A 22,874-nucleotide genomic window follows, 5' to 3' on the forward strand; every position below is an offset into this window, starting at 1 on the left:
CACAAATAAAAGCCATCACTTTTCTTTCTCTCTTTCTTTCTTTTTTTCTTTCTTTCTTTTTTTTTTCTTTTCCAAAAAGAGAGGCAGCCACAAGATCTTCTAAAAGGCCGTGACATCACGACCCAGGTGACCACGGCCCAGCCAATGAGCCCAGGCCGTGAGCAGGCTCCTCGCATCCTGTGAGCTGAGGTTGGGTTGACACTGGGAAGGCCTGGTCCCTCAACCACAGAACCACAAGGCCAGGCCCTCGCCGCCTCCAGGGCCCTGCGCGGGAGCTGGTTGGCTCCTGGTGCTCCCCACCCCCGGCCGCCCTCGTACCCACCGCAGCCTGGGCTCTGTCGAGGGTAAGCCTCATTCATTCATTCCCTGTGGCACTGGAGAGGCCTGCTCTGCTCTGTCAGCCTCAGAGCTCTTCCACCCTGGCTGCCGAAAGCCCCTTCCCGCCATCTAATGATACACTCTGCATTCGCTTCTGTTGAGAATTTGTGGCTAGACATTCCTGTGGGACCGGGAATCCAAATTCTTGGGTACAAACAGAAACTTACTTTCCTTGGGGATTTTTTTTCTCTCTCACTCACACACACTCTCGCGTTCTTTCCTTTTTTCTTTTTCATAGCAGCAGGGGGGGAAAGAGACAAAACAAAACAAAAAAACAACAAAAAGCACCACCCCCCCCCCCTTTTTATTTTTAAAAGTAGCTGGGGGGAAGAAAATAAAACAACAGCCAACCAAGTGAATCCCAACTCTACCCCCGAAGAGCTGAAAATTCTCGCCTTCTTCAGAGCGGGGCATGGCATCGAACAGCATCTTCGACTCCTTCCCGACCTACTCGCCGACCTTCATCCGCGGTGAGTAACGATTGCCCAGGGCCGTGGGTGGGGAGCTGTGGCCAGGCCCCGGACCACGTCCCTCCACCGACCGCCCCGGCTGCCCTCAAGCGCACTGCCTAAATCTGCTGGCCTGTGAAAGCCTAAGGTGGGAAGAGGGGTTGGTGGCCTCTGTGGTCTCTTGGCGTGGAACATCGCTGTGGCACTTTTATCCTCTGCTGGTGGAGACAGTAAGCGGGGGAGGCGATGGATACTCCAAGACCTCAAGACCTCAAAGTGCAGCCCTCAGAGGGGCCAAGGGGAACTCTCAGGGACCCTTGGCTTCCTGCTTCGATAACGGGGCCCCTAGGCCTGCAGCCCCAGACCCTGTCCTGCCTGGGACTCCCCACCTGGGCTCAGGAGGTCACTGCTGGCAGCTTCTGGGGAGAGCTGTGGGATCCAGGGGTCTTCCTGAAGACCACCGCCCACATTTTGCGTGTAACTCCTGGGGTATCAGAAACAAAGGGAGGAGAAGGAAGCCACAGGCTTTTGTAGAAAACTGCGCAGAGCTGGGTTGCACTGAAGCTGGACCCGCACGGGGCTGGGGCACAGAACCTGAGAAAGTTCGTGGATTTGGCCACGGAAGAGGAAAAAGTGTTTCTGAGCAGGTTTTGCCTTTTTTGGTGGCTGCGGGGACGCATAGTTCTGGGTTGTGTCTCCCAGCAAGGACAGGGAGTCTGGGATCCCCAACCTGGAGCCTCTAATGGGGCTGGGACTAATGGGGAGACTTCTCCTGCCTCTGTCTCGCATTTAGGGCTAATGCACCCTGGCCTCAGACACCCCCTGTGGCCTTCCTCCTCCCCAGCAGGAGCCCAGATGGGGCTGTGACACCTGAGACTGGGGATCAAGAGTCCCTGAGCTCAAGTCCCACAGCTCAGTGGCTTCCTTGCTGAGAGACCTTAGGAGGGGAGTTACTTAACCCCTCTGTGCCCCAAATAGAGTCCCCTCTGCTTGTAGAAATCTCATAGTCTGAGCCGAGGGTGGACTGTGTACAAGGGCAGTGCCTCTGGATGGTTCTTGCGGACCGGTTCGCCTCCAGAATAGAGGGGCTGCATGAGATTTAGAATTTCAGGGTTGGGGGCTGGTGCTGCCTTTCCTCAGCCGAGGCAGTCAGCAGAGAGGCAGAAGTGGGTCTGTCTGCCTGCCTGCCCTCCTGCCCATCGGCCTGCGCTGTCGCTGGTTGACCAAGTGATTCAGGGCTGGTGCCTGGGCGGCAGGCTCAGGGCAGGGACTCAGGCATGTTTGGGTGTTTGAGTCCACAGGCTTCTGGGAAGGCTTGTCCGAGAGCGGGGCCTGTTCCTCTTCCCTGGTGAGGCTGAGAAAGGCTGTGCTGCTGCCGATGGGGACTGAGTCAGGGAGAGAAGGGGGCCTGCTGTGCCCTGAAGTGGGGGCACTCCCATCAAACCTAGCTTTGGCCGATGACAACAGGCAGCCCCGGGTCTGAGAGCCGAGAGCCGCGGCTGCTTCCTCAGAGTTGCTGCTATTATAACGTTGTTCCCTTTGTAGTCCTTGGAGCTAATTAAAGGCAGTTCTGTGGCAAGAAAATAAGAGTTTATAAAATCCATTTGCCAGGTCTTTGTAATCTGTATTTCTCCTTCTGTGCGCAAGATGGAGAAATGTAGGGTTTAAAACAAAGAAACCTCGGGAGACAGGGCTAGAGCCCCGGTCGGTCTGGGCTGGGTCCTGATCCTTGGAACCTGGGAGGTGGCTGGCCGTAGCATGAAGGGCACAAAGGGAGAGGTGGCTTTGGCCCAACATGTCATGTATGTGCCCAGAGACAGGAGGCCACCAGGCAGAATGGGCCGATCCTGGCCAGCAGCGGCACAGAAGGCACCTCGTAGGCTGGGGTCTGTGGGGAGGCTTGGAGTCTGGGGTCGGGGTTCAAGGGCCTTCCCTGTGCTTTCATGGAGACCTGTCTCCCCTCTTCAACTTTCTCTCTCCTGTCCAGTTCTGCTCACAACGTGCTCGCCGTGGGGGCCTGTCTCCCAAATCCCATCCCTGGAGGCTCACAGGGCTCCAGCTGCCAATTCCTTCCTCAAAGAGACCCAGCCCCAGGGTCCTATCTGCAGGGCGTCAACCCCATGCTGCCCCTTCAGGGCCCCTAACTTGCTCTGGGCCACCGACCCTTGGCAGTCGCAGGGAACCTTCAGCTTCCTCCTCGGAGTTGCGTTTTTAAACGCATAAGACAAAATCCAAAGGATTACAAAGGAAAAGAAAGCGACAGAAATACCGTTGTCAAACTCAGAAAGCAAGCTGGTGACATAGTGAGTGACTCGCTCTGTGCCTCTTCAAGAACTCACTGAGTGACAAGGCCCCACGGTGGGCCATGCAGTTGTGATGAGCATGAGCAATATTTCAGGTCATCCCTGACAGCCCTGTGAGAGCAGAGAGCACCTGTGATTTCCACTGGTGGAAAATCGCCGTGGAATACGACGCTAAATTTCAGCTAGAGGCCGGGAAAAGGAAAGACACCGTTATCTCCAGCCCAGCGTCACAGACCCCCTAAATTACATGCCAGACAAAAACTCCAGGTCCCTCCGGGTCTCACGTTCTCAGAATCTTATCGGGCTGTTCTCTCGTCCATAGGCTTTTAACAGAAGGGGAAGGGTCTCCCTTCGCCCCCCACTGCCTCCTCTTCCTCCTACCTGTGCCCGCCAAATGCCATCCCACCTCAGTCCCCGAGCAAAGTGTGATGGAGCCAGCGGGTTTTCTGAGATCACCACCCCGAGAGAGTTTTAAACACCGAAATCCCAGTTCCTACCTCAGGCTGCAGAGGAGTCCCCGCTCCCACCTCAGGCTGCGGAGGAGTCCCCACTCCCACCTCAGGCTGCGGAATCAGAATCTTTAGGGTTTGGGCCTGGGCTGGTGTGGTTTTGAAAATCCCCCAAAGCGATTCTGATGTGCCTCTCAGGCAGGCCTGGGGACTGCTGCCAGGGGAGCCCAGTCCCCCACCTGGCTCTGCCGCCCATGTGCTGTGGGACTGCGTCTGAGCCACTTGGCATCTCTGGGTCCCTGTTCTCTCATCAGTCAAAGGGCGCAAGTGAGTTGCATTTGGTGCCTCCTATGTGTCTCTGTCTCCCCCACCTGACAACCCCAGGTGGTCTCTAGAATTATCACCAAGCTCCTACTACCTCAGTTTCCCCATAGGCCAATGGAAGATGACTTCCCTTTTGTCTTCACTGGCAAAAACAGGCTGAGAATGAAGCATCCCCTCCATGCCCCTGCCTTCAGGCACCTGTACTCAGCCAGTGCCACGGTCTGCACAGGGGCCTTCGAGGCAGCAAGGAAGAGTTCCAGACCCCTGAAGAGTCCGACTGCTTATGCACAACATTCCCACGACTCCCGCTGAGCCCTCTCCTCTCGGTTTCTCTGACTTAAAAGAGTAGGGGTATTCATTTTGTGCTAAGGGATCCGAAACTTCCCTCAGTTCACTGTGGAGAGAAGGGGTGTGGGAGAAGGGTAGAGAGGCATTTGGTTCCCATCCTGCAGTAGAGACACGAGCAGGAGGTGAGAAGAAGGCAATGTTTACTCTCAAGGCTGGTGCATGCATGGTGGAATTCTAGAAGCTGGAATGGAAGGTGTGAGAGTGCACAGGGGCCCCCTGTACTCCCAGGCAGGACAACGGGGATTTATTTCCCCTGTGTGACAAATGGGGAAGCTGAGACCTAAGAGCTGTAATCCAGACACTCTGTGTGACTAGGGATAAGTCCCTTCCTCTGTCTGGGCCTCAGTTTCCCCATCTGACAATTATGGGCCAATGGCCCTGAGGACCCCTGAGTGCCCATGCACAGCTCCGTTGGGGGCCACACTTTCATTCTGAATCTGCCTCACGAGACCCTCCTCTGCACCCCCTGGAGCACCCCCTCACACCAGGTCACCTTTGCTGAACCCTCACTCACAGCCCCACAGGCAAACGCTCACCCGGGACACTGGAGGTAGGTGCCCCTCCAGGGAGGGAAGCCGAGGAAATGGGCCCAAACTGCCACATGTAGGCTTTAAGGGGGCTCGGGGGGCAAAGGTGTTCATCCGTTCAGTCAGTCATTTCCCAAAAACTTATTGTAGTGTATCAAGATTCCAGCTCAGGCTTCAGAGCCAGGCTCTCCAGATCCAAGTCCTGACTCTGCCCTCTGCCCTCTGCCGTCACCTGCGTGAGTGACTTCGCTTCTCTTTCTCTGGTTTCCTCATCTGTAGGGGTTACACCAACCTTGCAGAGCTACGGAGAGAATTAAAGGAGCGTGATGCCTGGCACAGAGTAGTTACTCAATAAGCATTTTCCATTTGTTGAACACCATGAGCATGGCCTTGTACTGGGAGCTTGGGAGAGACTGAGTCAGGATCTCCATCCTAAGAGCTCACCATCAGGTGGAGAAAAAGAGGGGTCAACAGAAAATTGCCCTGGGCCTGGGGCATGATAAAAGGTTTTACGGGAGAAGAACCAGGGATGTGAGTTCAAAGAGGGGTACTAGCCCAGCCTTGTGGAAGACAGAACGAGTCCTCTGGAGGGGTGACTTGGAAACTGGGTCCCTAAGGGTGAAGAGGTAACAAAGACAGGGAAAGGACGTTCCAGGCAGAAGGAAGGTCCTGGGCAAAGGTGTGGACGCAGGAAAGAATGAGCTGGCTTGGGAGCCACGAGGAGGGCTGGGAGCACGGTGTGGTTCTGGCCAAGGTCCCCCCAGCAGTGGTTGGAGTTGGCCGGCAGCTCCTCCCCTGAAGATGCCTGGGAGAAATGGAAAGTGGACTCTTGGGTATGAGGTGGGTCTGTGTGGAGGCAGGGGGTGGACAAAATGGCCGTGGGCAGGTCTGGCTGAGATGGTCTGACTCAGAGGTCACCGGACAGGGAGGAGGCTGCCCAGACCAGAGAGGTCAGTCACCGTATCCTTTCCGAAGGTCCAGGAAGTTCCAATAACAGGGGACTCTCTGTTTTAGCACTGAAAGCCCCACGTCCCAGGAAACCCCTGCATCCCAGGCAACCCTGGACAGCTGGTCACCCTGAGCACATGTCCATGGGGCCTCCCCCTCCCCGCCATCCCTGGGAGAGGAACGGACTGACCGCTAGGTCCTTCCGTGCCCACTATGGCGCTTGCCTGGCGCCACGTCTGCTAGGTCCCTTTGACGGCGGCTTCTGAGGCTGCCCTGCACACACCCGTCTCCTCAGACCACCCTGCCTGTCCAAAGTGCCCCCCAGGCTGGAAAAGCATTCCTGGGAGCCCCCCACTGCCCACAGGGTCTAGGCAGGCATGAGCCGGCCCCACACAGCGGGACTGTGTGTCCAGGCCTTACCGCACCCACTCTGGCCGGCCGGAGGCCCCCGCAGCCCCACTGGTCATATAGAGGGCTCATTGACGCCTGGGCCTGGAGGTGGCCGCATCAAAGAGGAGGCTCCCTCGGTTACCTGGGGGGAGGAGGCCGGGCGACGGATAAGCAGAGCCTGAAAACCTGACCTTCCAGTGGGCTGTGAGAGGCAGGAGGGGAGTAGCGGCCTCTGACCCCAGCCTTGCCACTGAGCCAGTCTGGACTCCTCCATAGGTGGGGAAACTGAGGCCTGGGCTCTGTGTTCAGTGGAGCAGCCCCAACACCAGCTCTTATTGCCATCTCCTGGGGATGCCTCATCTGCAGACCTCTCCTCAAATCTGCCACCCAGAGTGTGTCCCCACCCCCTGTAGTTTGGGAATCTCACCCAGTCTTCCAGACTGAACCCAAATACTCCCTCTGCTAGGAGTCATTGCTGGGACACCTGCAGCCACTGGGGAGCCCTGTCCTCCTCTGAGCTTCAGTCCCTGGGCCAGCCCTGAGATTCAGCGAGTAATTCCCTACCTTGCCTGGTGGAAGAAAAGAGAGGGAAGGAAGGGAGGGAGGGAGGGAGGGAAGATTGCCTTTAGCCCTCAGTGGATCTACAGCCCAGGCCTTTGTCATCTGCCTTGAAAGAGCACCTCCTGGAGCCCCTGGACACAGTGGGGATGGGAATCTTGGGCCTGGGACTGGGAGTGGGACTCTGGTCTTGCCTTGAGAAGTCACAAGAACAAGGAATAGTGAATCAGTCCAAGAGCATGTCAGAGCCGGGAGGCAGAGAGTTCCCCTCCTCATTTCATAGATGAGAAAACTGAGAACTAAAGAGGCATGTGGTCTTGTAAAACGTCAAATTCAACAGCAGAAAAACTGACTTTCCTTGCCTCTCCGGGGTCCAATCATCTGCCTTGCATACAGTTTAGGAGTCAGAACAATCTAGGTTTAAACTGCACGGTAGCTGGGTGACCCAATGTGTTCATTCGCCTCTTAAGGTCACAGTTTCCTCCTCTGTAAAATGGGCTAGTAACACTGACTTCAAAGGGTGGTCGGGAGGAGTGACTGTGGCCCTGCCCTGAGCCCCGCATGTGGCACCTGGTACAGAATGAGCACTGGCCTGGCACAGGCCGGCCTCCTGATCGGCTCAGGCCTCTCCACACCAGCGTGATCCCCTGCCACTCAACAGATGTTTCCACATCTCACCCTCCTGCTCTCTCACCAGCACCAAGCCCTGGTTTTTTCAGGGCTAGAGAGGTCTGAGCAGGCACAAGACTAGAGGGACTGTCAGACCCCTTGTCAATGGCTCCCGGGATAAAGGAAGGCACTCTTCAGAGAGGAAGCAATGTCAAATGCAGCTATAAGCCTCAGCTGCAGCCAGGCTCTGCCACTTCCTTGCTGTGTGGCCTTCGGAGAGGTGCCTCACCTCTCTGTGTTTCGTTTTCTCACCTGTAAAATGGAGAAAACGAATAGCACCCACCTCAAGGCTTGTTGGGTAGGTTTAATGAGATAGCATATATCATGTGCACAGCACAGGGCCTGGCACAGACAAGCCCTCACGGCATGCCAGAAACTACTAATATGTAATGTTCCTCCTCCTCTGCAAAAGCCTTCTGTCTAACTCTAAGCAGGATGTGGAAGGTGAGAAACCCTGGCCTATCTTCTCAAGGCCCAGCTTCATGGCCGTCCCTTTGGGGAGCCTTCCCAGCCCTTCCCTTTCTCCCCTCCAGGCACTGGGGGTGCTCTGCCACCGCTGCCCCTCACTCCTCACCCCACAGGGGTCCAAAGGGTGCTCTTGGGAGCAGGGGCAGGCTCACAAGTGACATTCAGCCTTTCTCACTAAATGGATAGAGGAAAGAAAGAATGAATGGATGGATGGATGGACGGATGGATGGATGGATGGACGAATGAATAGGCTAACAATTGGTCAGCCTGAGAGGTTTCCAGCTTCTCCCTCACTTCCCCCTTCGCTGTCTGGCTTCTTCTTTGAAACACGTGTTGGCGCGAGCCTGAGCACTCCGGTCCAATCGGTGCAGGCAGCGTGAAGGTTTAGGTTCCTCTTTGGGGTTTTCTTTCGAGTCTGGGAAAAGTGTGTTTGGCAAAAGGTTCAGACTTACGTGTGGGCGGAAAGGGCAGACGCGTATAACTTATGATTTGAAGGGTGACCAAAGTCGGCCCCCCTCCAAACATCCTTCAACGTGGGACATGGTGACTGAGATTCCACCAGCACAGGCAGTCCCTGTGGGGTGGGGCTTTTGTAAATGTAGGTCCTTCCTGTCACGCACACCTGAGTGTCCACAGTCTGCCTGATTCCTTGGCCTTTGTTGAGAGGAGTTAAACGGCTGGAGCAGAGAAAGCAGAGGGCATCTGGGGGATGGAACACTTGGAGAGTGCAAAGGGAAAGGCAGACAGAGTGGAAGGGGGTGGGGAGGAAAGGAGGGGTCCATTTTGGTCATGCCCCTGTTCCCAAACACAACTTGCCTGGGTACCAGGGCTGAGGACCAGCACCTGTGGCTTGGCCTCCAGTGCTCCCTCCTCAAGCCTGAGCTCTGTCCCCTCCACCTCGGTGGGGAAAGCAGGGGCAGGACGTGAGGCCTGCTGACACGCTTCCCCCAGCTCTTCGCACCCCTGTGTCTCGGGAAGAGGTGCTGGATCCAGGAGGGATGGAGAAAGGACCTCAAAGTCAGAAGTGATAAACAGCCCACGGAGAGAGCCTGGTGCCCCCACATCTCCCACAGAGCAGCTACATCCCTTCCCAGGGGGAGAGGAAGCCACCTCTGAGAGCAAGGCCACCTCAGAAAAAAAAACTAGAGGGAAACACTGACATGTCGATAGTAGTTAATGCTGTATGGTGTGCCATTATGGCAGGCAACCTTTATTTTACATCCTTTTGATGATTGTGTATTTTCCAAACTTTTAATACTTATAAATTTAAGGGAAAACAATTTTTGTTTTCAAAGAAAGAAAGAGGAACAGGCAGCCCCACCCTCCCAGGAACAGGCAAGCTGAGGCTCCCGTCAGCCTGAGCTCCAGCCTGGGAACGGCCTGCTCCCACCCAGGCGAGGCCCTGCTGGCCGCCCTGCTCTCTGTTCTTCTTCCCAAATCACTGTGTCTGTCGCCTGCCTCCTTGGCTCTGCCTGTCGGGCTGTGGAGCAGGGTCTACCCTGGGCTGCAGAGAGCCATGCATACAGTAGGTGTTCAGGAAATGCTTGTGACCTGAGGTGTGGTCCCAATCTGCAGACAGTTTCCCTGGAGAGGTGGGTCTAGGTCCCCAGCAGACTTAGGATGTGAGGTGGGCGAATTGGTTGTTGCTGATTCATTCAATGAACATTTATTGAGCATCTGCTGCATGCAAGCACTGTTCTGGGCACTGGGGATGCAGAAGTGAACACCATGGACAAAGACGCCTTCTCCCTGGGGGCCGACATTCCAGTGATGTGTGGAGAGAGACTGCCTCAGGAACCATCCTCCCCACAGTGTTTTTCAGTGTCGCAGCTTTCCATTTATAGATGGGGAAACTGACACTCAGAGAGGAAGCAGTCCTTGCCTGAACTTCCACAGCCAGGGAGTTGCAGACGCTGTTCTAAGCTCCAGGGCCTCGAGATTCAGCCCAGACCTTAGCCCACCCAGCCCTACTAAGGTAGGCTCTCTCTTCTGGCCACCCACACCCCTCTGGCTTAGGTCCTTCCTACCTGTGTAGAATCTTGGCCTCCTGGGACTTCTATAAATGCTCCGGATTCCCCATTAAATCCTCATCATAGCTCCGTGTGCTAGGCGTCACCACCTCCATTGTGGAAATGAAAACAGACTCAGGCAGATGGTGGGACTTGCTGCAACTGATGTTTAAGAAGAGGAAAGAGGACCTTGAGTCATCCTGTGGTCTGTCTGACATCAAACCAACCCATCAAACTCTCCCCTCTGCCTGGAAGGTGTCTTCTCTTCCTTGGCCTGAGGGCACCACCTCTGTGGAGCCCTCCCTGATACCTCTAGGTGAAGTGATTCATATCCTCCTCTACGCAACCACAGCATCTTCAGGCCCTTCTCAGATACTTCCTGAAGGCTTCCTAGAAAGGGTGGAATCTGAGATGGGTCTAGAAAGGGCAGATCTGGGAAGGAAGGAACCTTGCTGGTACAAGCAGAGTGAGCAGCATGGGCAAAGGAAGAAGGACCACACAAAAGGATTACATGGAGATGGAAGGATTATGGGTCCTGTGGAGGGCTTGAGGGAGAGGAGACTGGTGAGGAAGGTGGGCCAGGCCTGGGGTTGGTCATGGCTTCAGGACAAGTGGGTCTGGGACTGAACTGAGCTGGGCCGTGATGTGGGGCAAAGCATCCCATAATGCACAGGGCGGTTCTCTGAAATAGGCCAGTGTAGACAAGGCCTTGAGGGTAGGTACGTGTGTGAACAGAGACCACAGGGGCCTCCCGCACCCGCTCACAAGCCCTATTTTTGTCAGTCTCTAGACACACATCTGAGCAGCCGAAATGCACTTGCTCTCAGGCACGTAGAGGGCTCCGTGGATGGCCACGTCCGTGGTCGGACGAGGACAAGGGCGAAGGCTCAGAGCAGTCGAAGGGAAACCTGTGCTGGGGAGAATCCCAGGGCTAGTGATGTTGGCATGATTTTCAGGGCACGGTGCAAAATGAAAATACAGGATCCCTTGTTCAAAAATCAGTGAGAATTTCAGGACAGCAACCACAGAACATGAAACCGAGCATGAGGCCCTTCTAAGCAAGGGACCGTGTGCAACTGCACAGGCCTGAAAATAAACCTCTGTCTGCCTTTCCTTCCTTCCTTGGCCTTGTGTGGGCTTCCATTCTTCACAAGTCCACAGTTTTAAAATAATAATAATAAGTGGAGCCTTGGGTGAGAGCATAACTTGAAGATTTTAGAACCAGTAAGAACATTAGGGAAAACATGAATCCAACCAACATCCCCACCCTGTCTGCATTTTATGTTGTAGAACACCTGAAGGATCTAAGAAATTTAAAAATAAACTCGGTAATCTCAACACCCAGAAAAAACCGCTATCATTCGGTGTATTTCCTTCCAGTCTATTTTTACCCCATGTCTTGTTTTTGCCTCTGTGGGTCTCTTTCCTCCATGTGTGAGGCCACGCAGATATGTCTGAGGACTTCAACAAGAATATCAATAGGTTGGGCATGGCGGCTCCTGCCTGTAATCCCAACACTTTGGGAGGCTGAGGCAGGAGGATTACTTGAGCTCAAGAGGTGAAGGCTGCAGTGAACTATGATCATACCACTGCACTCTAGCCTGGGTGACAGAGCGAGACCTAGTCTCAAAAAAAAAAAAAACCCCACATTAACAACATTAACAGTCATTAGAGGTTGAACATCCCTTACCCAAGATGGTTGGGACCAGAAGCATTCGAATTTAGGATTTCTGATTTTGTCGGATTTGGGAATAGTTGCATTATACTTCAATCCAAAATCCAAAATTCTCCGATGAGTATTTCTTTTGAGTGCCATGTTGGCCCTAAAAAAGTTTTGGATTTTGGAGCATTTCAGATTTCAGATTTTTGAATTAGGGGTAATCAACCTGTATAGGTGTTAGGATATGTCTAGGAAGAAACTAGAACAGCACCGTCCCATAGGATTTTCTGTGATGATGGTAGTGTCCCCTGTCTGTGCTGCCCAACACAGTAGCCTCCTGCTGCAGGTGAATACTGAGTACTTGAAATGTGGCTACTGTAACTGAGGAACTGAACTTTTTATCTGATTTCATTTTAATTATTTTCATTCAAATAGCATTTAAATATTTTCATTTAAAAGCTAATGGCTACTTTGTAGGGCTCTACAGATCTGTGGTTTTGGTTTTTTTTTTTTCATTTTTCAACCCAAAATGTTTGAAAAGTTTTATACATAACAAGCATGTATTGCTTTAGTGATCAAAAGAAAGGTACTAAAAATTTTAAGTTTTTAAAGCATTCGATGCTACCGGAAAAAAAAAAATACTTTAGATTTTTAAAAGCCTATGATGGGGGAAGAATGATCCTGTTAGAATAAGATCTATTTTTGCTTTTCCAATCAACGTACAGAAGAACGAATGTGGGGTTTAGAATCAGAAGCTGTGGGTTTGTCTACCGGATCTGCCACTTACTGGCTGTGTGGCCACTTAACCTTTGTGAACCTCAATTTCCTCATCTGCATGATGGGGATATTGATGCTAGTGACCTCTCCAGGCCGCTGTGGGGACTGAATCAGACTAGGAAGGTGAGAACAGGAGGAACGGCCTAGCGGTGGTGCGCATGACTGGGGATGATTTCAGTAGGGGTGGAACGGCTCATCCCTGCGAGGGGGTGTTCCTCACGGCTCTGACTCCCCTCGCCATTTCCTAGAAACCAGGAAATGAGGGTGGCTTCTCCCAACGTGTGTTCAGATGTTATCAGGTAGTGAGCAGAAATAATGGAGCTCTGTGGTCAAACAAGGTTGGGATTGGTTGTTTCAAACAATGTTCGAAGGTGTTTTGCTGCAGGACTTGTCAGAGCCTTTGATATGTTAATGGCTACCTTGTTGGGTCATGGAGATCTAAAAGAGTGTATGTTCAGCTGTTTATTGAGTTATCTCTTGGGGTGAGATGATGCATCTGGAAGGGGCTGGTGTGTGCAAAGTCCACTTTGGGAAAAGCTGCTCTAGAGAGAGCTATTGAATCCACCATGGGCTACAGGCACTGTGGGGGCGGGGAAATTACCTTTTCAAGGACCTAGGAAATTGTATCGAAACTTCAAAGGAAAATTTGCTGGATCCTAAATGCAAAAGAGAAAAGTATAACATTGAAATGAATAAATTTGTAATTGACTGTCTAGAAAATATAAATCATGACTCAACTCTTAAATAGTTCCATTAGCGGTAAACATTTACATAGCTCTTAACTCTATGCCAGCCACTGTCTAAGTGCTTTACATTTCTCTGTTCATTTTGTTTTTATATGTATTTGAGACAGGGTCTGACTCTGTCATCCAGGCTGGAGTGCGGTGGCATAATCTTGGCTCACTAAAGTCTCTGCCTCCCAGGCTCAAGTGATATACCTTAGCTCATTTAATTCTCACGCCCCTGTAAGACAAAAGTTATTATGAGGCCCATTTTATAGATGAGAAAACTGAAGCCCAGAGAGATTAAGGCATCTACTCAGATCCCCCACACCCAGGCAGCCTGCATCTGGAGCCTGTGTGGCTCGCCAAAGCACAGTAGCCATGAATTAATAGACGTTTCCTCAGGTCAAGGAGCATCCTCGGTCTTCTTTCAGCCCCTTTCTGGTAAGAGCTGGTGGTGCCCCCATGAGCTTGGTTCCCACGTCCTCCACCCACACCTAGAGAGGCTGGAGCGACTCAAGGGGTGAAGGGAAGCCAGGCAGAACCAGTTCCACCACTTTCTTACTGGGTGAGTCATTGCCTCCTCTGGGCTTCAGTTTCCTCATCTGAGAAATGGACCAGTAATCGTTTGTGGAACAGAGAGGGGAGATTCATAGAACTCAGTGCATGGCCCATGCAGAAGGTGCCTGAGGTGTGGTGGTCCTCTCCTCGCTCAGTACATAGTTAGAGAAACTGAGGCACAGAGAGAGAGGGACAGGGCCAAAGCTGAGCTCAGAGAGCACCCTAGGGAGCCAGGCTAGAACCCCATGCAGGGAAAGGGTTTCTTTCTCTCTCTGTCTCAGCAGGCGCCCATGCTGCCCTTTTTTTTTTTTTTTTTTTTTTTTTTTTTTTTTTTTTTTTTTTTTTTTTGACAGAGTCTCGCTCTGTTGCCAGACTGCAGTGCAGTGGCACGATCTTGGCTTATAGCAACCTCTGACTCCCTGGTTCAAGCGATTCTCCTGCCTCAGCCTCCCGAGTAGCTAGGATTACAGGCACGCGCCACCATGCCCAGCAATTTTTGTATTTTTAGTAGAGACGGGGTTTCACCATGTTATCCAGGAGGGTCTCGATCTCTCAATCTCGTGATCCGCCCACCTCCGCCTCCCAAAGTGGTGGGATTACAAGCGTGAGCCACCGTGCCCGGCCTATGCTACCCTTCTTACGGCAGCACATCAAGCACTTTGGCGGGGACCTCTGGGTTCCTCTCCCCTAGGTTCCTCAGCTCTCCTGGGGCCCTTCCACCTACTGCAGGTCTGCCTGATCCAGGCTCATGCCCAGGCCTACTGCCCAGGCATGGTGCAGATGTGCCCTGGCATTCCCTTGTCAGGTCCCCTCTTCTGAGCGACGGGCAGGCACACAGGCGTGGCCCTGTTCATGGCCCCCTGTGCTTGTCCAGGTACCCCAGATACTCCAAGCAGAAAGAGGTACTCCACATCTCTCTACTCCAAGAACAGAGATCCACCCCACGCCCAGCCACCGATGAGACTGCTATGTTCCAGGGCTACCTGCCCACCCCCACCCCCACCCCCTGCATTTGAATTTAACGCTCAGCAGTTGCCATATTGAAAAGCTGGATCATTTTCGCTCTGAATTAGCGTGTTGTAAGTGAAGTCTGATGGGCTAATGCGGCTTGCCTGGGGACTTGGGGCCCGGGTCCAGTCTGCCTCTTGCTGCCTCCAGGGATGCGTCCTCAGCAGCCTGATACCCTGCACTGCCGCCCTCCACTGAGGCAGGCGTGGGGAGGAGAGGGGCATGGAATCTGCACACCAAGTTTTGGGGTGGCCCCTGAGCATCTGTGAGGGTCTGCCCTCTCCGCACAAGTCTCCCCAGGTCCAAGGATGTGTGACATTGAATAGCAAATAAAAAACACCATCGTGGGTTGAGAGTCCACAGAAGAAAGGAAAAACTTTTTCCTGCATTTTGAAAAGAGGTCCTGTATTTTCTTTTTGCACTGGGTCCTATAAAGTAGGTAACTGGCCCTGCCTAAGGATTGGGGAGACATGCAGGGCCCCCAGAAATACAGTGAAGGCATGGGGCGAGCTCAGATGAGGCCTGCCCTGTTGAGTTTCCGCAAGTGAGAAGAGGGAGCAACAGTTCCTGGGGTCTCCTGGGGTTCCAGGGCCCAGGCAAAAAGAGGAGGCTGCAGTGTGAGGACCCCGGGACATGGAAGCCCCGCCCACAGGTACCCTGCGCTCAGCTATGCGGACCCCTTCTGGGGTGACGCCATGCGCTGAGCTGAGGCCCACCCTTCTGCCAAGCGGGGTGCCAAGGGCCAAGGCCAAAACCCCACTCTAGAGAGTCCTGGCCCAGAGTGGCAGGCCGGAGGTGGCAGGCGGGCTCCCGATGGCCTCCCTGGTCCTGGCCGCGTGGATGAGAGGCCGGGTGAGGTGGGCTCCTGGCCTCGCCTTTCACACATGTCATGGGGAATGAAAAGCTCACAGAGGCCACTGCGGAGTGCAGGCGGCCCGGTCCCAGTTCAGTCAGTGATGAGGGCCGGTGGGGGTCGGTGACAACTCGGACTAGAAATCAAGCTGTGGTCAAGGTTGGGACTCAGCTTGTGGCCGTTTGGGGAGGCAGATTGGGGCCTCTCTCTGTCTCGTTCACATCCGCCAAGTCCTCAGTGCGGGTGCTGGGTCGGGTCTGAGTCACAGGAGGTGCTCAGTAAACGCTCCTGGAGGAATGAATAACTGGGGGTCCGCTCAGAGAGGGCGTGGCTGGAGCACAGCCCCGGGTGCTGGGGACGCTTTGCGCTTTCCATTTAGCCAGACTTGGATTCAAATCTTGCCTCTGCTGCTTACACCCTGAGCGGCATATTTAACCTCCTTTTTGCTGTTTCTTCATCCGTACAATGGGGAGAATGACAGTACCTCCCTGTCAGGTTTTTAGAGAATTCACTAAGACAAACCTGAAGTGCTCAGCTCCACAGCTGCCCATGGGAAATGCCCGAGTATGTGGGAATGAATGTGATCGTATCGAGAAGACCTGCAGACCCCCATCCCCTCAAAGACACTCACAGTGTTCACTGTGGTTAAAAGACTTCAGGCTTTAACATTTTTTAAATGTGTTTTCTGTATTTTCCAAGATTTTTCATTGTGCTCATATTATTTGTATCACAGGGGCAAGCGGCAGGGGGCAGGGTGGGTGGCTCAATTAATATGATTAATTGGCAATATTGTTGAAATAGAAAATAATAAGAGGAGGCCAGGCAGAGTTGGTTCCCCCCAAGCATTCACTGGGGTCCCAGCTTCCCAGAGGCCCTGACAGCATTTGGGCCCTGTGGCCTCCCCACATGTACCCTTGTCCTGGATATGCCCCTCCCCCACATGCATGCCTGCCCTGCATTAACCCCCGCAATGCACCCCTGCCATGCACTAACCCTTCTCTCCATGCACCTCTGTCTTGCAGGCACCCCCACATGCACCCCTGTTCTGCACATGGCCCTTCCCCACATGCACCCCTGTACTGCTCATGGCCCTTCCCCACATGCACCCCTGTACTGCTCATGGCTCTCCCCCACATGCACCCCTGTCCTGCATGTACCCCTCCCCTGCATGTGCCCACCTTCAGGTCAGACCAGCACCAGCTGAGGGTTTCCGGTAAGACCTGCGGGTGTGCTGGGGCCTCTGTCACAGGCTGTCCCAGCTCAGCAACCAAAGTCTGGCCCTGCCACCATGTCAGGCCTCCTGCCCTGTGTGCCCACCCCCACCATGTGCGTGTGAACACACAGCACCCTCACACAAGCACACACACACTTCACAGGCCGCACCTGCTGCAACAGACACAGACTTTTCAGGAACTCCTTCTGGGGGGACCAAGGGCCACCTGGTGGCGTGGTCAAAGGGAGGCTGCAGTGGGAGGCTGCTTAACCCCTACCCACGCTGCTCTTCCCATCTCTGGCCAGGAAATCCTTCTTCTTCCTGGGGGTCCCCAGACACCTGTCATGAGCTCCTGTCCACTGGGTTGATGCTTCCGGAGTGCTGAGGCCTCCAGGAATCTAGGACTGATATGACAGAGTCAGGGCCCCAGCTCAGAAGGAGGTTTCCCAGCTGGGAGAAGCCCCAGTGATGTCTGGAGGGTCCCATTATCTGACAGATGGGGAAACTGAGCCTGGGAGAGGGTGGGGCCTCCCCAGGTCACCCCAGGAAGAAAGGTAGAAGCGGCAGAGGCAGCCTCACCCGGTGGAAGCACACAGCAGAAAGGGCAGAGGAAGCCAGTCGTGGTCAAACTTCTCTGGGCTCTGGGTCCCTCGCCTGTCAGGCAGGGGCCACTCAGGCCATGCCAGCGCTGGCTGTGATCTGCGGGGAGCTCCAGAAGTACTCAGGGAGCTCCAGGTGAAGCCCACACAACTCTGTGGGTTGTGGGGAAAGGAGGATGCAAACAGGGAGCATCCCCAGGGGCCTAGGTTAACCCCCTGCAATCATTTCTGTCCTCTTCTTCCTGTGGGGTTAGTTAAAAAATAGCCACCCATCTGCTGGGGCGGGGTGGGCCAGCCTCCATCTGGGGCTGTCAGGTCCCTCCCAGCTCAGCCTTGGGCGAAGACCTGCCCACTCCAACCCCTCAAAGACCAGGCTTGGCTGCCTGTGGTGAGCTGGTCCCTCTGGCAGGGTTCTCTCTCCCTTTGACTCAGCAGTGAGTATCTGCACCCACTGTGCTCAGAGCCGCCACAGGCCTAGGAGGCCGTCTTTGAATCCCTGCTGTCCCATTTCACAGACAGAGAGGGTGAGTGGCAGAGGCCTCCCAGGGCACATATGGAGTCAAAACAGGGACAGGACCTGGCTGCCCAGCTTTTAGGCCAAAGCTTGTCCTTGCTTCTGAGTAGTGCTGGGACTGTGTCCCATCGGGTAGCAGGCAGCGGGTGTACTGGGGCAGCGCCTTTGCACCCCCAGGTGACAAGGCCTAGGGCCCACAGCTCTCTGGAGCACCCTCAGTGTTCTCACCTGTAAGATGGGAGACAGCCATCCCTAGCTTCAGGGTTACCGTGAAGACACACAGAGACGCAGAGGGTCTGGCACGTGGTGAGCTCCGTGGGTTAATCATTGACAAGTCTGATGTCTACACAGGCCTGAGGTCCAGAGCACCCTCAGACCACAGTGGCCTCTGTGGCTGTTTTGGTTGGAACTAAGCATCTGGGCCTTAGACCTTAGACCATAACGTGGAGAAACAGCTGAGTAAATGGGTGTTTTCAGCATTGGATGGAATCAGTGAGGCCTTGGGCATAGGCAGGGCTTTTCTCTGGAGGAGGTGGAATATTGCCCCCTGGCTTTCTGCTGAGCTGAGAAGTCCAGGTGGCCGGTGGGAGTGGGGCTGGAGAGCAGCTGTGGGGAGGATATGGGGCGGTGTCCGGAGCCTCTCAGTGTCTATACTGGGCTCAGCAACCTCTGTCCCAGAATCTGTCCTAAGGAAGGAACCAGGGATGCACCCAAGACATTCACGCAGGGTGTTCCCTAACGGAAATCCGGAAACCCCCTGAACAGCCCATCACAAGGGAATTATGGTGGTCCATGAGTGGGGGGGGATGGCCTTTCCACACCCTGGCCCCCCCAGGCCTGTCCAGCAGCCACTTGTCCCCTGCCATCAGGGAAGCTTTAAGAAAACAGGAGAACACACATACACACATGTTGGGGGATTTCAAAAGCAGGTTTAAATGACCCCATACTGTATGTTCCCAACACTCTAAAAGAAAGGAAGGAGCGAAGGGAGGGAGGGCGGAGAAGAGAAGAGAAGCAGCAGCTAAATCTATACGTACAGTAAGAAGAGCAGAAGGCAGAACACCCAGTGGGAACCATTGTTCTGGGTGGCAGGATTATGGATGGTTTTAATTTTCTTCTTCATAATTTTATTATTTTCCAATTTTTCTTTAATGAATGTGTATTATTTTTATAATCAGAAAAAATGTGTTTTGTTTTAAGGAATGGGGGGGTTCGAAATTGTTCTTCCCCTTTTATAGACTCTAAAACTGAGGCCCAGAGTGGAAACAAACAGCATCGGTTCATTCACTCAGCCATTCATTCACTCACTCATTTGTTCATTCATTCATTCATTCTCAAATGCTTCTGGGAACCCCCTAAACCCAGACTCAGTTTGAAGCCCCATGCCAAAGAGCTGAAAGGGGCCCATCTCCGTTCTCAGGGAGGTCACAGTCAGGCAATGTAAAGGACACAACAGCAAGTCCTTACAATGCATTCAGACAAGGGGTCATGGTGGGGAGGGGAAAGAGAGGGGCCCAAGTCCTCCTGGGAGTTTCAGAGATGGTCTCACAAAGAGGGAAAAGTAGGACAGGGCTTTGATATATGAGGAGCAGTTCGGCAGTCAGAAAATGGGGAAGCACATACCCTGAAAAGGAACCGGGGGCTGTTAGACAGAGAGGATCCACGGTGTTCAGGGGAATGGGTGGGGAGATAACATTAGAACATTCAATGAGCCAAGTTTGCCAAAGGCCTGGAATTGCCTGGCTCTGCTGCTCGATGGTTATGTGACTTTGAACAAGTTACTAAGCCTCCTGGGCCTCGGTTTCCTCATCTGGAAAATGGGCTAACCACCTCATTGGGTTATTGCAAGAACCGACTGAGTTAATAAATGTAAAGCACTCAGCCCGGGTCTGGCATATTGAAGCAGCTATGAAACTGCTTTTACCATTTGCTATGATTTACACTTTACCCTGTAGGCATTCTGGGAGCCAAAGAGGGTTTTTAAGCTAGAAGTTAGTGTGAATTCATTTGCTTATCTATTTCACTCATTCAATAGACATTTATTGAGATCCTAATACGTACCTAGGAATGGTTTTATGTGCTGGGGATGAATTTGCCAGATAAAATACAAGACTCCTAAATTATTTTAATTTCAGATAAACAATAAATAATTGCAACATTTGGAGCAACTTTATACTAAAAATGTGTTCATTATTTATCTGAAATTCAATTTAACTGGGTGTTTTATATTTCCATTTGTTAAATCTGACAACTCTATCTGCAAATGTAGCACCAAGCAAGCAAAAAATCCTTGCCCTCTTGCAGCTGACCTTCTGTGAGAGAAAAGAGACAATTCCTACGTCAAGCTATTGTGTATTAGGCGCTAATAAATGTGCTGAGGAACTGTCAATCAAGGAAGCAAGAGACATTCGTTTCCTATGCCTGCCGTCATAAATTAACCCACTTTTAGTGTCTAAAAAAAAAAAAAACATGCATTTATAATCTTACAGTTCCGGGGATCAGAAATTCTCTATGAGTCTCCCTTGGCCAAGATCAAGGTCAGGGCAGGCTGTGTTCCTTGCTGGAGGCTCTGGTGGAAAATTCGTTTCCTTGTCTTGTCCAGCTCCTAAAGGCTGCCTGCTTTCCATGGCTCGTAGCCCCTCCCTCCGCCTTCAAAGCCCACAGCTTTGGGCCACGTTTTTCCCATGCCACCATCTCTTGGGTTCCCTAATCAGTTTCCACGCCCCATCTCCCTCTGACTGTCCTTTTCTGCCTCCCTATTCCATGTGTGAGATCACATGGGGCCCACCTGGGGAATCCAGGATAATCTCCCATCTTAAAGTCTTTATCCTTCATCATATCTGCAAAGTCCCTTTTGCCATATAAGGTAACATAGCCGCAGGTTTGGGGATTAGAATGTGGACATCTCTGAGGCCATTATTCTGTCTACCACAGGAGACCAGAGAAGGCCTCTTGGAGGAGGCAGCAGGGACCTGAATGAAGTGGGGAGCTGAGCCAGGCAGACAGAATGGGAAGGGCTTTCCAGGTAAAGGGCAGCATAGGCAAAGGCCCTGCAGTGGAGTATCATGGGCATATTTGAGGGCAGGGTGGCTGGAACAGGGTGAGGGAGGGGCAGAGTGGAAGGAGATGAGGTCAGAGAGGTGGAGGGTGGCAGGTCATGTAGAATCCCATCAAGGTTGGCTAGAAGGGGAGAATCCGCTCCCTCCTGCTCCTCAACTGCCCCCAAGCTCTGCCCCGAAAGTACCACCCTGTCCTGCTAAGCTGACACGCATTCCAAGAGTACTCACATTTTAATAAGAAACTATGTAAGGCCCCAAGGGCTAAGTCGCTAATGTTTAAGGCCAGCGATGGACAGTAAAGAAGATATTTTATGGCAGGGAGAGGCACAGTCTCACCTCCCACAACACCAGGGAATTGGTGATCTCCCCTAACATCAAAGGCCAAACTCTTCTTAGAAGAGTTTGCAAGATGAGAAGGAAGAGGCTTTCCCTGCAACATGAGGGATTCAGGTTAGATGTTTAAAAGAACTTCTTGTGTGCTAGCAGAAAACTGTCAGGGTTGGTAGCATCTGGGAGCCTAGCTCCTGGCTGAGGACCCTGCCCTCAGGGGCCTGACATTCAGGGACCAGCAGAGGTCCCACGATGACCTGAGGGAAGAATGAGTCCTGATCTTGGACTCCCCTGGGCCCCAACGCATCACATCCCCTCTCCAGACCTGTTTTTCCGACACAAGGGGACTGGCCTCAAAGATCTTCGAGGGCCCTCCCAGCACTGGCCAGCTGTTCCAGGGCTCTTATTTCCTGAGACAAAAACCTGGTAGCTGTGTGTTTGACGGGCTACTTAACCTTGCCGAGCCTCAGTTTCCCCATCTGTAAGTGGGGATGATCATAGAATTCCCCTCTTAGGACGGAGCGAGGATGAAAAGAGTTAAGCTGTGTGAGTTCTCAGAACTGTGCCTGGCACAGTGAGCCCTCCATCAGTGGGAGCTACTGCGATGAAGATTCTAACATCCTCAGGGTCTCGGAGCCTCAAGTCCATGACCCTGTCTCCAGGAGCCTCACATTTGCTGGCTGTGGGATTCAGAGTCTCCAGACACCCCCCTCCACCCCACTGCCAGCATGCTCCCAAAGCCCTGGTCTCCCCCACGTGCTGGGTGGCATGCCTGCCCCACAACCACATGAAAAGCCATTCCCCCAGGGTGTCCCCACACCTGGGAAAACCGGCAGTCTGCCCGGCGCTGGCCCCGCCTGGTGGCTGGAACACCGGGCAAGATCAATGACGCCCGGCTCGGCTCCCACTGCTGCCACCTTGTTCCAATCAGGGCTGGGCGCCTTCCGCTCCGGACCCCCGCCCAGTCCTGAGCCGCTGCCCCCTCCTAGACCCTACCCAGCTGCCCACGTTTCCAGCCCTGTGACCTCTCAGGAGCGGTGCCCACAGACTGGCTCCACAGTGGCTGCAGCCTGCCTGGACTTGGGTGGTTAAATAACATGCCGGGCAATGGGCAGGCTCCGAGGAGCACCAGGCTGGGAGGCGGGAGCCTGGGTCAGGTCCTGGCATTAGGATACCACTTGATGCTGCCCCTCCCCACTCTAGCCTCAGTTTCCTCAACTGCATGTCAGGCTACTTAGACTCACCCCATCTGGCTCTCAGGGCTGTCGTGGGAGAAGCAATAGAGAGAAAGGAGCTGGGGATACTGGAAGTGCAGAGGAGTGGGAAGAAGGCAGGTGGGTAAAGCCAGTTCCACTGTACAGTGGGCCCTCTTATCAGCCCTCTTCTCCCTTCCTGGGTCCCTCTCAACCCCCTGGTCTCAGCTTGGATGTCACCTGCTACGACAGACCTTCCCTGACTACCCTGTCTAAAGTACTGGCACTGAGCCCCTCTCCCCCCATCCACCCAGTCACCCTCTATGACTTTACCCCCATCTGTTTCCTTGAGTGTCCCAAGACACTATCAAATATTGGCATGCTTACTTATTTGCCTCCTTGTCTGTCTTCTGTCTGACCTGCTGAAATCAAAGCCCCAAGAAGCTCCATGGCTTTCTTGTCCATTGCTTGTATCCCCAGCACCTAAAATAGCCCCTGGAACATAGTCGGTGCCTGATAAGTGTGTGTTGACTGCTTGAATCTAGTGCCAACTCTTTTTCCTCTG

At 53.3% G+C, this 22,874-nt stretch overlaps 1 protein-coding gene across 1 annotated transcript in view; it reads left to right on the forward strand.

Moving 5' to 3' along the window:
* The first annotated feature begins 380 nt into the window (after nt 1-380).
* Nucleotides 381-22,874, forward strand: part of RUNX3 (RUNX family transcription factor 3) — a 64,655-nt gene continuing 42,161 nt past the window's right edge. Inside the window, exon 1 of the mRNA XM_007979995.3 lies at nt 381-848. Within this exon, the coding sequence (XP_007978186.2) occupies nt 791-848 (58 nt within the window). The 5' untranslated portion in view covers nt 381-790. The remainder of the gene's footprint in view (nt 849-22,874) is intronic.

The sequence above is a fragment of the Chlorocebus sabaeus genome, chromosome 20 (assembly GCF_047675955.1).
Source record: "Chlorocebus sabaeus isolate Y175 chromosome 20, mChlSab1.0.hap1, whole genome shotgun sequence".
In the NCBI taxonomy this organism is placed as follows: Eukaryota; Metazoa; Chordata; class Mammalia; order Primates; family Cercopithecidae; genus Chlorocebus; species Chlorocebus sabaeus.